At 38.1% G+C, this 14127-nt stretch overlaps 2 protein-coding genes across 5 annotated transcripts in view; both read left to right on the top strand.

Moving 5' to 3' along the window:
* LOC128199462 (uncharacterized) overlaps positions 1–14127 on the top strand; it is a 480879-nt gene that overhangs the window by 348694 nt on the left and 118058 nt on the right. The window lies entirely within an intron of this gene.
* The window catches only part of LOC112055361 (rho-related BTB domain-containing protein 1), a 40328-nt gene that overhangs the window by 2139 nt on the left and 24062 nt on the right, over positions 1–14127 (top strand). For all 4 annotated transcript variants that reach the window (XM_052889084.1, XM_052889082.1, XM_052889085.1 and 1 more), the window contains exons 2-11: positions 1585–1767; positions 2487–2590; positions 3415–3498; positions 5986–6099; positions 7133–7340; positions 8463–8555; positions 9567–9722; positions 10621–10706; positions 11732–11858; positions 13326–13463. In XM_052889084.1, the coding sequence (XP_052745044.1) occupies positions 1588–1767; positions 2487–2590; positions 3415–3498; positions 5986–6099; positions 7133–7340; positions 8463–8555; positions 9567–9722; positions 10621–10706; positions 11732–11858; positions 13326–13463 (1290 nt within the window). In that variant the 5' untranslated portion in view covers positions 1585–1587. The remainder of the gene's footprint in view (positions 1–1584; positions 1768–2486; positions 2591–3414; positions 3499–5985; positions 6100–7132; positions 7341–8462; positions 8556–9566; positions 9723–10620; positions 10707–11731; positions 11859–13325; positions 13464–14127) is intronic.

Here is a 14127-nt window from a genome sequence, read left to right as displayed (position 1 = left end):
CCATATGGATATTATTTGTGACTATGTATCAAGAATAAGATTAAGCGTGGTTAAATTTATTCAACCATCTGTCACCAGCGTACACTCATGAATAGTGACGTTGCTGTTATGACAACATTCGTTCGGCTGTTCGTTCGTTCTTTATCAACCCATATTCGGCTCACGGCTGAGCTCGAGTCTCCTCTCAGAATGAGAGAATTGAGAAAATTCCCTGGTATGCAGGTTTCCTTATGATGTTTTCTTTCACCGTTTAAGACATGTGAAATTTAATTTTTTTTAAAATGCACACAACTGAAAAGTTGGAGGTGCATGCCCCGGACCGGATTCTAACACACACCCTCTGGAATCAGAGGCAGAGATCATATCTACTAGGCTATCACGGCCGTTATGACAACATATATTATAAACCAGAATGAAATAAATATTTAAGGGGCTCCTATACAATGAATGTTTTATTTTATTTTTATAAAAACAAATTAAATTTCTCTAATAAACCCTATTCAATCCTAGGTTCTGCACCTGATTGGACTTTGTTAATGGATATATATGAAAAACACTATAAAATCCCATAGGATGTCACTATTTTAAGATCTAGACCAGACATTTTCCTTTTTTCCAAAAACACTAAGCATAAAGTACTTGTTGAGTTTAATGTGTCGTGGGAGACTAACATTTAGCTACTCTGTATGCTTACTTTGGGGCTAGATAGTGATGTGTATTGTTTAAGTATATTTATATTTATTATTATTATTATTCCGAAGGACCATAGTATAAAAGTGAATAAATATTATGACCTAAGAAATGAATTAACTAAAAATGGCAATGTAGTTAGTCTGTACACCATAGAAGCTAGGTGCGAAAGGATTACCAGCAAAATTTCTCTATAACTTGCTTAAAGACCTTGGGTTCTCTAGAACTGCAGCAAGCTGCTCTAATGCTAGATTTTCAAGGAATTCCTTAACCCTACATCCTGTAGTCACAAGTCCAGGACTCTGCTCGGAGTTTTTCTCTCTACCACGCAATAGACTCTGCACCTGCACAGTGAATCCATGGAATGCTAAGATATACTCAATGATACCCTAAGTATGCAAGTCTGACTCGCACTGGGCCAGTTATTATTAAAGAAAATCGGTAATTTTTTTATTTAGTAATCAGTAGCTCAACTATTAAGGTGTTAGACTTACATGAGCACCAAGAGGTAATAGGTTTGACTATTGCCTTCTCATAACAGAGTCTTTACGACTAATAAAAATTCTGTCTTTTTTATTAGTCAAAGACTATGTTAAGAGTACAACCCGTCACGTCCCATGGCCCTTTCAACCTCTCGGTAATTTGGGCCGAATCGAGGGAGGGCGAAACCGATACTTGCTCTTTGCATGCTTTGCAAAATCGACGCAGTTCACTTCCCTTGGTCTCATTCGCCCATCGCTCCTGCCACTCGCGGTTTATGGCCGACCCGATTTCTAGCTTACGCCTGCTCCACTCCCCTTTGGCCGCGGTACTACGCGCCGCATCCAGCCTGGCAGCACAGAGAGTGAGACAGTTATGTTAAGAGTATAGTACTTACTTCGTTCTCTATTCCAGAGCATGGACAACGAACAGCCCCACCAGGAGCTGGTGAAGTGCGTGGTGGTAGGCGACACGGCGGTGGGCAAGACTCGGCTGATATGCGCGCGCGCATGCAACAAGCATGTCTCGCTGTCGCAGCTGATGACCACGCATGTGCCCACCGTGTGGGCGATCGACCAGTACCGCATCTATAAAGACGTGAGTGACAGTTCATCATCATCATCATATCAAGCACACCAGGAGCTGCTGAAGTGCATGGTGGTAGGCGATACGCCGTGGGTAAAGATTCGCGGGCCCCCTGAGCTTGAGGGCCTTGCACTGCCAAGCTCCTGGGTAGTTACGCCATTGCCAATGCCTACAAAAGGCCTCTATCTAGTAGACAGAGGCATTTTGTAGGCCTTGATAATTTCCAAACACAATAACTTGTGTGATTACACAAGTTGTTGTGTTTGGAACTTATCAAGCTATTGCTCCCAGCAACAGGTTTTAGTGTTTTTTTTACAAGTCTTTTTATTCTGTACAAATTAGCCCTTGACTACAATCTCACCTGATGGTTAGTGATGATGCAATCTAATATGAAAGCTAACTTGCTAGGAGGAGGATGAAACTCCACTTTCCTTTCGGTTTCTACAAGACATCATACCGGAACGCTTGGTCGGTAGGGTGGTAACCGCCCAGCCAGGGATCGAACCCAGGACCTTCGTCTTGTAAATCCATCGCGCATACCACTGCGCCACGGCCGTCAAAATGTTGTTTACCTATAGGGAGAGAATTATTAGTATAGGGTCGTCATTTCATGTGTTTTTTTTTATCTTTATGAGCATTAATATAAAATATACTTGTAAAAAAACATATGGATAATATTTTTTATACGGGTTTTCTTTGTGTTAAGTTTTTAATAAAAAAATTCTTGTCAGGTTTTGGAGCGTTCATGGGAAGTTGTGGATGGGGTCAATGTGTCCCTCAGACTATGGGACACATTCGGAGACCATGAAAAGGACAGAAGATTTGCTTATGGAAGGTAATTATTTGCCAAATGTATTTGACATAACAAGTTCTTGACTGTTATCTGAACTGATACTAATTGACGAATCGTGCAGTATCATACTGCAATAAATACCAGTAGCGAAGACTGAAATTTTCTAGTAGGTAACCCGTTCATTTGTTTTTGGCTGAGTACGTTTAATTATTATTATTACCGTCCGTAAAACTCGTGGATTTTTAAAAGGTAAGCCGATAGGAATCCGGTTGTTAGGAACCAACGCCCCTGATAAATACTAGTTTTTCTTGTCCTCCCAAGTAATTCTTGTGACAACTTACTCAGCCCATAGCCTCGAAGCTGTTGTTGCTACACCCCCTGACTCAGGTCCAGGAACCAGGTCTCCTTTCTTCTAAAAGAGGAATATATAGATCTAAAAACCACTTTGAGTCAGAGTGTCTGTCCTGGTCGTTTAAGTTAACATCTGATGGGGATTCTTACAGAGATGATGATGTATGGAGCTTGGTTATTTAGTGGGATGTTAAAATACGCTGATAATGATCATGCTGAAGATAAGGCATTCTATAGGCAACTTTTTTTTATGAAAGCTTGACTAAAAGTACGCCTGATGGAAAGCAGTAATGCAGTCTAAGTTTTAGCATGCTTGCCTATAAGATGCCTAATCACTCTTGCCTTAAAGGAGTTTTAATCGATGAGATGGGATGGGATAAATGACAGGAAACTTCAAATAGATATATTTGCGAGTTTGTTCAGTTCATGTTCCTCAAGGTCATTAATTATTATTATTATATAGCTCTTTATGTGGATATATAAAGAAAGTTTTCTATAGAAGCTATTAATTTTAGGTCGGACGTTGTCCTGCTGTGTTTTTCCATCACAAATCCAATATCTCTGAGGAACTGTGGCGCCATGTGGTATCCAGAGATTAGGTGAGTACAAGCCACATAATAAAATCATTTATACTATGTCTTTCTTATTTATTCGTGCTCCAGTTTATGGGTGTAAGAATAGGACCACTTCATATCTGCGTGTGGATGACGTAAGTGGCGACTAATAGACAAAACAATGCAAGCGGGTAACAATAATAAAAAGTGATATAGACACCCATATCAAAAAGAGCGGGCCCCATCAGAACGCGATGGATTTACAAGACGGAGGTCCTGAGTTTGATCCCAGGCTGGGCCGATTGAGGTTTTCTTAATAATTGGTCTAGGTGTGGCTGGTGGGAGGCTTCGGCTAGTTACCACCCTACCATCAAAGATTTAGTTTACCAAGCGATTTAGCTCTTCCTAACAAGTAAATCCGCTTCCATCTTAGATTGCATCATCACTTACCATCAGGTGAGATTGTAAAGAATAAAAAAAAATGGCTTCCGTACTTATCAATGATACGAACAAGGGCTCACAAAATATGATGAAGTGTATCTGGTAACGTCAATTTTCTCTTTCTACATCAATATAAAGATTCATCCAACGCAAAGAGTTTTATGAATGACCCGTACTGCTCCTTCAAGAGATTCGTGAATGAGTTGACGGTTACTTATCCATTCATTCATTCATTCAATCCCGAGTGAACGAACTGGTGTTTTCTTTTGTGAAAGGTGAATGTTGTATAACTGTGAACGACGCACACTCTTTGCATACGCAGTGACATTTAACCTTTTTGACGTCATTTATCTTGAAGATGTTTATTGGATAGAAGCTCGGATGTCAAGTGTCGTATTGTGGATTTTGTCAAAGCTATTTTTTTATTAAAAACCGGGTATTTTTTACCTCATAACAATAATGACAATGTTACTTTCTTTCTTTTATAATATGACCGATATTCCCATTCCCCTCCAACTAGTCAGGAAAGACTGTGCTAGAAGTGGGTACGACAATAGACCAACGGGGCGGGGATTGAACCACCACCCCTCCGTGATGAGTTCAACCGCACTTACTGTTGAGCTATTGAGGTTTCTTAAAGGTAGGGGACCGATAAAATGTGTATCTAACCCGTACATTATAACAAAATCAATAGATTACAATTTTGAAATATTTCTTAAAGGGGTACGAATATTCTTGTAGTTACGGTGACTTAATTATTGCACTAATCATCACCTTTGGTGATTGGTGAATTTCACTCTTCAAGTTTATTTCTTTACTATTGGACGCCCGCGACTTCGTCCGCCCTTAGACCTCTTAAATCTAGCCCTTACAGTAGTATCGCTGTAAAAATGGAGTAACTTTTCCCGTTTTCCCAACATTTCCCTTCACTGCTCTGCTCCTATTGATCGTAGCGTGTTGAAAAGTATACTATAACCTGCCTAGGAGTATGAAGAATAATTGTACCAGGTTACGTTAAAATCCGTCGAGTAGTTTATGTTTCTATTACGAACATACAAAAATTTTACTGATTGCATTTTTGGCATCAGTATCAGTCACTAATCGCCCCCTGATAGTTATTTTGGAAATATATTTCATGTACAGAATTGACCTCTCTACAGATTTATTATAAGTATAGATTTTCTTTTAACACTCTGTATGTAATCGGATTAAGTACGCCAAATCTGACACAGATCGGTAATCCTAAAAGAACTTAGGACTTATAAGACTCCTATTTCCCGAATTTGCGTGTCATTTCCTTATTTCTGTTAAGTCTATACTTTGTAGACAAGATATTGATTAAATATAGTGTTAAGTAGCTGTAATAGAAAAGACGAGAAAGTTTTATAGCCCCGCTACAAGCTTTCCGCAATGAATGTCCTACATGAAGGTGAAAACCGCAATTAGGTCTGTCTAGTGCATCTTATAGTCATAAGCGGCTAGACAGACGAAAATATTGCACGGCTACATTGTAAACAGGGTTTCCACATACTGGAAAATCAGGGAAAAGTCTGGAAAAACTCGAACGCTTTAGGGTGATCAGTGGAATCGAGGCATCACCTAGATTATTGTAACATGACGGATATTAATAACATAACAGATGTCACGCGGTTTCACCTACATAGTTTTTGTTCCCGTAGGGAATACGGGGATAAAATATAGAGTATGACACTCACAAATAATGTGGTTTTCTATTTTCTCAAAATCAGTTTGTAGTGTCAGAGATTATCTTCTACAATTTCTATTTATTATTAGTGTATAAGTATATAAGTAGCTAATATAATCTATCGTACATTTGGTTATAAGCTATATAAATTTGCTATCTTCAATGCTAAATAATTCATTTGAAAAACCTGTATATAATTGGATTATCAAATCATGTAATCAGCTTTTCAAATCAAGGCTTTAATAACCTTCCCTCCGTTTTTATGTCGGTTTAAAAGAAAAAAACATAAGGCAGACTAAGAGAATAAGGTTAATGAGATTTTCTTCATTTTAAACGATGTCTATGAATCAACGTGTAAACAATTTTTTTTTAATTTTCATTCGCAGACGCTTCTGTCCAAACACGCCGATATTACTCGTCGGATGTAAGAACGATCTCCGCTACATGTACCGAGACGAGACCTACTTGAACTACTGTAAAGATAGAAGCCCTTTTATCAGGTGAGACACCGCTATCTTTGTTTGTTTTAACACGTTCGCTGCACTGATATTTCTGTACTTTCCTCTGGTGCGGTACGAGGTTTTTTGACCTCATACTAACATACTTTATATGGTGTAGTACGAGGTCCCATCGACCTCGTAACTCCTGAAGACGTTAGACGCACGAGGTCAATTGACCTCGTAACCATTGAAGACGCTAGACGTACGAGGTCAATTGACCCCGTAACTCTTGAAGACGCTAGACATGCGAGGTCAATTGACCTCGTAACCCTCGAAGAAGTGAGACGCACGAGGTCAATTGACCTCGTACCGCAGCGAACCTGTTAAAACCATTTTTTAAGGTCTATAATCATGCATTTGACCGCGCATCAAATCACGCATTGTCTGGTGGAAAGCAATGATGAGTTCTAAGATGGGACGCGCAAAGCTATTCATTCCAACAGGTTGTTTGGTAATGTTTATTACCACACGGGTAATAAACATTAGCAAACCGTGCTACAATGTTATTTTTTATTTTCAAATAGCTCCATGGCATTGGTTGCAAAAATTCAGGCTTCCCTAGAAGAGATAAAATTTAGGAGGCCATGCCGATACAAAATCGAGTGGGCCATTGCTCAAAGCTATATAATATATTATTAACCAAGTTTTGTTAAATAATGAATGAATGTAATATACTTTATTGTACACCAAAAAGAATAATAACAGGCAAGAAATTAACTTAAAAAGTAATGTACAATTGGCGGCCTTATCGCTAATGAGCGATCTCTTCCAGACAACCAATCGAAAAAGAGAAAATATATACAAAGAATAATCAAAAATGACGGGTGTACACATAAAATGAAGAGTAGAAGATACAAATAAATATTTAATTTCTTTTATCATGGTTGTAGAAAAAGTATTGTATGCCACTGCACGTAAATAGCCATTGCAGCACATGCTGTTAATTGTGTAAAAAATCACTCGTACTACAATGGTCTTCATAACATGAAATTAGAATGAATAACCATTTCAAATATTTTTTTGTTATCGATAGGGCTCCAAGAAAAAGTGACCTAGTAATGCCGGACCAAGGGCGGGCCTTGGCCCACGAGTTGGGCATATACTATTACGAGACGTCCGTGTTCACTTACTACGGAGTGAACGAGGTGTTCGAGAATGCCATCCGAGCGGCGCTGATAGCGAGGCGGCAGCAGCGCTTCTGGATGACCAACCTGAAGAGAGTGCAGAGACCTCTTTTACAGGTCAGTTCGGAGTCCTAAACACTAACACAGAACTCAGTCTTGAGTTCTTTGCATGTTGTTGAGTACCTCCACCAAGTATGAGCCCTTAATATTGGTGGGTACGTTTAGGACAACCAAAAAATAAACTAACTTCAGAAATACTCAACCAGCACGTCAGATTAAGATAAGGTAGGTGAGTTGATAGCTAAAAGATGTGCATTTCGAAAATCTGACGATTTAAACGTAATGTAATGGAATGGGAGGGTCCCAAAGATACAAAATAAAATCCTTATATTTTAGTTCTCGAGTTACAGGCGCGATTAATTTTTTACTTATTTTGGAGGAAATAATCTCTTAATTAATCGCTAAAATTTTCTGACAATTTCAATAAGCCAAAGTAATAAAAATTGCTTTTAAGGTCTATAGTTTTTTCTCCACCGCTAAAAGCGAAAAGTAAAATAACCATTTATTCTTCCCCTATTATTACGTGTTATATTACATACCTTTTTGACGGCATATCTGGTGTTGGTATTGAACTTCTACCTCTTCCAAGTAAGCCCGCTTCCATTTTACACTTCATCGTCAATTAATATCAGATTAAATCACAGTCAAGGCGCAAATACATCCGGCTCGAAGGACCACTTTGTAAGGGGCCAGACTCAATAAAATACAGCTTTTCGCAAAAACGGCTTATTTCTTGGAGACGTATGTGATGACGGTTTTTCGGTTGGAAAAAAAGTCGTTGAAGTTCAAAAATGCTGTCAATGTATCTATGACGTTTACTGTTATCACATATGTTCCGTTTCGCCCTTTATTGATAGGCACAGATTACATAATTATGGATGTACTAGCTGACGCCGCGCAGTTTTACCCGCATGGTTCCCGTTCCCGTAGGAATACGGGATAATATATAGCCTGTAGCCTTCCTCGATAATCGGACCAGTAGTTCCTGAGATTAGCGCGTTCAATCAATCAAACAAACAAACAAACTCTTCAGCTTTATAATATTAGTATAGATTTGCGTCGCTAACGAACGCGAAGTTGTCATAGAATAAACAAGAAAAAAAAACAACGCATAAGAATGGAATTAGTAACGGAGAAAGGACAATAATATTATTCATACTAATTTCCATTTTGTTTCAGGCTCCATTCAGACCTCCCAGGCCTTTAGAGCCAGAAGTTGTTATCGTGAACAGCGTGTTTTTGGAAAATATGACAACTTTATTACGACAACAGGTATGTCACGCAACAATTTAAACATCTGTGTAGTGTATTGTTTATTTACTGTGTAGAAGGCAGATGAAAATGTATTGTGTATTCCACAAGGCACTCCTCCAGATGAAAATGTATTGTGTATTCCACAAGGCACTCCTCCAGATGAAAATGTATTGTGTGTCTATATTTTTTATTATATGTATATTAATTGCCTTAAATAAACACATTTTACTAGGATAAAAAGTAGCCCCAATGTATATTTAGCGTTAATCTATCGCCATTCCAAGTTTCAGTGAAATTGTGTGGAAACTACTGAATCCACGTTAAAGTGTAACAAACGTTCAAACATTTATATAAACTTTCGTGTTTGTAATGTTTGTAAGAATATTTGTCATATATTTTTTTTAAATTTGTCAAATACCGTTCCCTTATAAATTGTTTGAAAAGCCTGTGTGCGTAACCCATGATGTGTTTGCGTAAGTCCGGCCTCTGTTAGAGCATGGATTCCCAAAGTGAACCCCCAGGGGTCCTAAAATTCATCTGGGTTCATAGGGTTTCGTACCGGATTGGGAGGGAGGGCGTAGTAAAAATTTATTGGTTATTTTTCTGTGTTTAATAAAATAACTGTTTTTGATTGAAAAACTTAACTTTTTTGACATTTACCACAAATCGCAATCGATTAATGAGTCAATTCTCACTTTTTTTCGAAAAGTTTTTGTGGTTGGAATTCCGCCACAATATAGACATATCCAATGATGTTCCATAGTCAGATCTAATCTTCACAAGTTTGGGAACCTCAATCAATCAATCAATTTATTTCTTTGCAGATACATGCATTATTTATACAGGTGGTCGGTAGATGTAGATGGTAAATGTATCTTGCCAATTAGGCATGCAAATTATTTATTAAGTATTTAATGATTCAAATGACAATTTCACCATTTAAAATTTACATCTGCTTTAGGCTTTTGAGGCTTATATATAATATTTGTGGGATATAGTCAAATTTTTCAAATATTGTTCTTTTATTAGTACTTCTCGGACATGGTAATAATATGCGGCGCAAAGGGATTCCCGGTGCACCGATTTGTAATGGCGGCCGCGTGCGAGGCGTTCCACCGTTTGCTGACGACCGACTGTGTCAGCTTGTCCGCGGAACTTGCGAGAAGCTCCAGTGAAAGTAGTATGGTGAGGATATATATAATCTGTACTATAAGTAAAGGAATACCCGCTGCACCGATTTGTTCCACCGTTTGCTGACGACCGACTGTGTCAGCTTGTCCGCGGAACTTGCGAGAAGCTCCAGTGAAAGTAGTATGGTAAGGATATATATAATCTATTCTATACGTAAAGTAATACCCGCTGCACCGATTTGTTCCACCGTTTGCTGACGACCGACTGTGTCAGCTTGTCCACGGAACTTGCGAGAAGCTCCAGTGAAAGTAGTATGGTGAGGATATATATAATCTGTACTATAAGTAAAGAAATACCCGCTGCACCGATTTGTTCCACCGTTTGCTGACGACCGACTGTGTCAGCTTGTCCGCGGAACTTGCGAGAAGCTCCAGTGAAAGTAGTATGGTAAGGATATATATAATCTATTCTATACGTAAAGTAATACCCGCTGCACCGATTTGTTCCACCGTTTGCTGACGACCGACTGTGTCAGCTTGTCCGCGGAACTTGCGAGAAGCTCCAGTGAAAGTAGTATGGTGAGGATATATATAATCTGTACTATAAGTAAAGGAATACCCGCTGCACCGATTTGTTCCACCGTTTGCTGACGACCGACTGTGTCAGCTTGTCCGTGGAACTTGCTCGAAGCTCCAGTGAAAGTAGTATGGTAAGGATATCTGTGATTTAAAAACAATTGTGTCTTCTATGTGTATCTGCCGGTCTGTCTTTTGTTTGTTGTATGTATGTAAGTGCCTTGTATTTTTGTAAATAATAAACGCAGATACACTGTTACTTCAACAAAAATGCTATTAGGATACTGATATTATATATTAAATAAAAAATGTTGAAAAATACCCAATTGTTACTTATAAAATTTTAACTATAACAAAAATTGTTTATTTCATTGTAGGTCAGCAGTATGGGAGAGGCTACTGCAGGGGAATTTAACGAAGACACTGAATACTTAATTCGACAAGATCAAGCGAAACAAATGAGGTACACATTTACAATCTTAATATATAAATGGAAAAGTGTGACTGTACCATCATTTTGTGGTAGAGGAAACACCTCGAGGAGGTCCCAGGACTTGTGACATTGAGAGTAGGTTTAAGTGATCCCTTTAGAATGCAACACCCATCTTCCCTGCCCGTCATGTTGTCCATGCCAACACTAAACAATTTATGATCAATAGTTACAACACAAAACAATATCAATAAAACATTCATCACGATTTCTCGAAAACCGCTTGACGTACAAAGTAGAAATTTGGCAGGGAGGTAGACATCCATTAAAAACGGTTTTTGCGAGAGGGTCGGATTAAGGAGGTCTAAGGCCGGACGAAGTCGCGGGCGTTCGATAGTGTAATATAATGTTGAAAAAAGTCTAAAGTCTTTTCAAACGTCAGGTAATAATATTATAAGATAATGGTGATAATGCACACCATTGGTTATCTCGTGAAGACATATTGTTTACCAAAATATAGCTCACTCTTTCGTGCCATCGTAACAAAAGAGTGTTATATTTTCTATTCAGCCGCTATTGATCGACATATTTTGTTTTTTCTCTCGTCTTAAGATAGATATATGTTTTTATAATAAACTTACTGAGGTAGAGTTACTACTATTCAATACTAGTGGACAAGCGGAGGTGCCCCGGACCGGATTCGAACACCTGATCACTCTCCGAATCGAAGGCAGAGGTCATATCCACTATCACGTGAAATCGTCATACGTGAATATTAAAAATATATTTAGATAAATATAAGCCCTGATAGCCCAATAGATATGACCTCTGCCTCCGATTCCGCAGGGTGTGGGTCTGAATCCGGTCTGGGGTGTGCATTTTAAGAAATTAAACAACACGTGTATCAAACGGTAAAGAAAATCATCGTAAGGAAACCGGCATACCAGAGAAACCCCTCTCATTCAGAGAGGAGACTCGAGCTCAGCAGTGAGCCGAATAAGGGTGGATAATGATGATGATGATTTAGATAAATAAAATGTAACTTTTCTTATAATCAGAGTGTGGGATCAGATAAAACGCCGCTCGTCGTGTCAAATCCTACCTATCAGTGACAGTTGCAAACGACCGCCCGACTTGTACAGAGAAGTGAACCACCCAGCCATCATCTCTATCAGAGTTGTTAAGGTTTGTACATGTTACTCGCTGATAATATAGGTTTGTACAATCGGTTTAGTGGTTTAGGTGTGAATGCATAGAAAAAAGTCACATTAGTATTTTTTTTTATTTAGTACTATGCATAGGCGTATATAGAGGGCGGTCCGGGTGGGCTAAAATGGACCTGTGCACACCCTTGAATTCTGGACTGAGGATATGGAATTCTATTATGATACTAATAATAAACTTGATGTCGGGGGCCGGGCCCACCCCAGGAAGTAATCCTAGATACGCCAATGGTACTATGACCAAAATTATCAAAAATTTAAATAGAGGGACAGAAAGAACACAACTAAAAACAATTTTTGAAACGGATTTCTGTCTGTCTGTCATACAGGTTACAATATTACGATCGGAAAGTTATCTGCAAAAATTATGAAAAAACGTCTGTTTGATTTTGATAATAATAAATAATTAATAAGTGTCAGTTCTTTTTTGCGTTTTGTTAGAAAAGACAAATTTCTACCCGGGCGGAGTCTTGCTTGTTAATACTGCAAATACCTAATTAAGAGAATAATTTTCAACTAAACTTTGCATTTTGATCTCAGACTAATTACATAAAGGACCTGCCTCGCTAGACGTTACTTTTCTGTCAAAGTATATGATCAACGATCTAATGCGATTATAAAAATTGTCTCTATATTCTATAGTATCGATGTTTCATAGTTGTAGTCGTGTTCGCCGGTTAAAGAGCTCCGTAAAATACCTATTTGTGTAGTTAAGTGGTGTAAAAAACGATTCACAACATCTTGTTTCGTATAATATATAATGTCGTTTTCCTCACAAAATGACAGACAAATTTTTTCGTGAATTTGAGTGTGATAGCCCCGTGGAGATGACCTTTGCCTCCGATTCCAGAGGGTGTCGGTTCCAACTTTTCCGTTGTGTACATTTTCAGAAATTAAATATCACGTGTCTAAATCGATGGAGGAAAAACATCGTGAGGAAACCTGCATACCAGAGATTTTTTTTGCGCGTGTGAAGTCTGCCAATCCGCATTGGGCTAGCGTGTTGGACTATAGGCCTAACCCCTCTCATTCTGAGAGGAGACTTAAGCTCACCAGTGAGCCGAATATGGGTTGATGATGATGATTATACTACAGCATGTCTTGATGAGTACTGTTTACTAACAAATAAATTGGAAATGAAGGTAGAAAACGCATGTCATTTCATAACTTATTTATTTTGAATTATGTATGGTTTGTTTATAAAATATATTAACTATATCTAACTGTTCTAAGCTTAGTTAATCAAATTTATTTTTATTAATTTAAGACCAAGATAAAAATAATTATTATTAGGTGTGAAATGACTAGTGATGACCCTCATTTCTAATTTGTTTGTTGGTAAACAGTACTCACTAAGAAAGGCTGTAGTATAGTCCTTATGTAATTAGTCTGAGATTTTGATAGACGTAACAACCATAAAACTTTTTAGTGCGAAAAAATCCAGCACGCAACATCGCAAACTCAGACAATTGTTACTATGAGCAAGCTCATATCGCAAACTGTCATGCAAGAGATCATAAACTTCGTCTACACCGGCGTGATGGACAACACGGCCTTCAAACAACAGGTGAGTTGGAATTATTAACCTTGATATATTGTAATACGGCGTATTTTGGTTTGGCTTCTTGTTGCCTTGGATTTGGAGTGTACTGTGATGTTTATTTATTGTAGGTTCTGTGTTTTTTTTAACTTGTCTAATTCCAAATTTTCATATCTACACAGTTTTTGTTAGGTGTCGTATCTGTCTTAGTTCCTTTAGGTTGTCTATAAGATGTTGCTCGATTATATCTATAATGCCGCCTTGCATGCCTCTAAGTCTGTTCTGGTATGGTGTCTTCTTCTCCAATAAATATTAAGATCCACAAAATTGCTACTTATGTAACGCCCAATTTCAAATCACTTATTAAATTTTGATGTCTTCAAAGTTGCCATCTTGAAATTTATGTTAACAAAATTAAATAACAACGGTGATTGATAAACTCCTTGTTTACAACATACATGCTACTCAAGATTTATTTTAGTAAGTACGAAACTTTGTTGTTCTGACATCTCTGAATCAGTTGCTTAACGAGGACACTGTCATGTAACTGCCCATTGTAGCACGAGTGCTACAATCACTAAATACTTGCAGTGGCATACAATACTTTTTTTATGGTAAATAATACATAATTGGCGTAGAGCATGCCCTCTTCAATTTTTGTAGCCTCCAAGATTTAGTCTCGGCGTAGCCT

This window comes from Bicyclus anynana, chromosome 24, assembly GCF_947172395.1.
Source record: "Bicyclus anynana chromosome 24, ilBicAnyn1.1, whole genome shotgun sequence".
Classification (NCBI taxonomy): Eukaryota; Metazoa; Arthropoda; class Insecta; order Lepidoptera; family Nymphalidae; genus Bicyclus; species Bicyclus anynana.
This window is presented reverse-complemented; position numbering and strand designations above follow the sequence as displayed.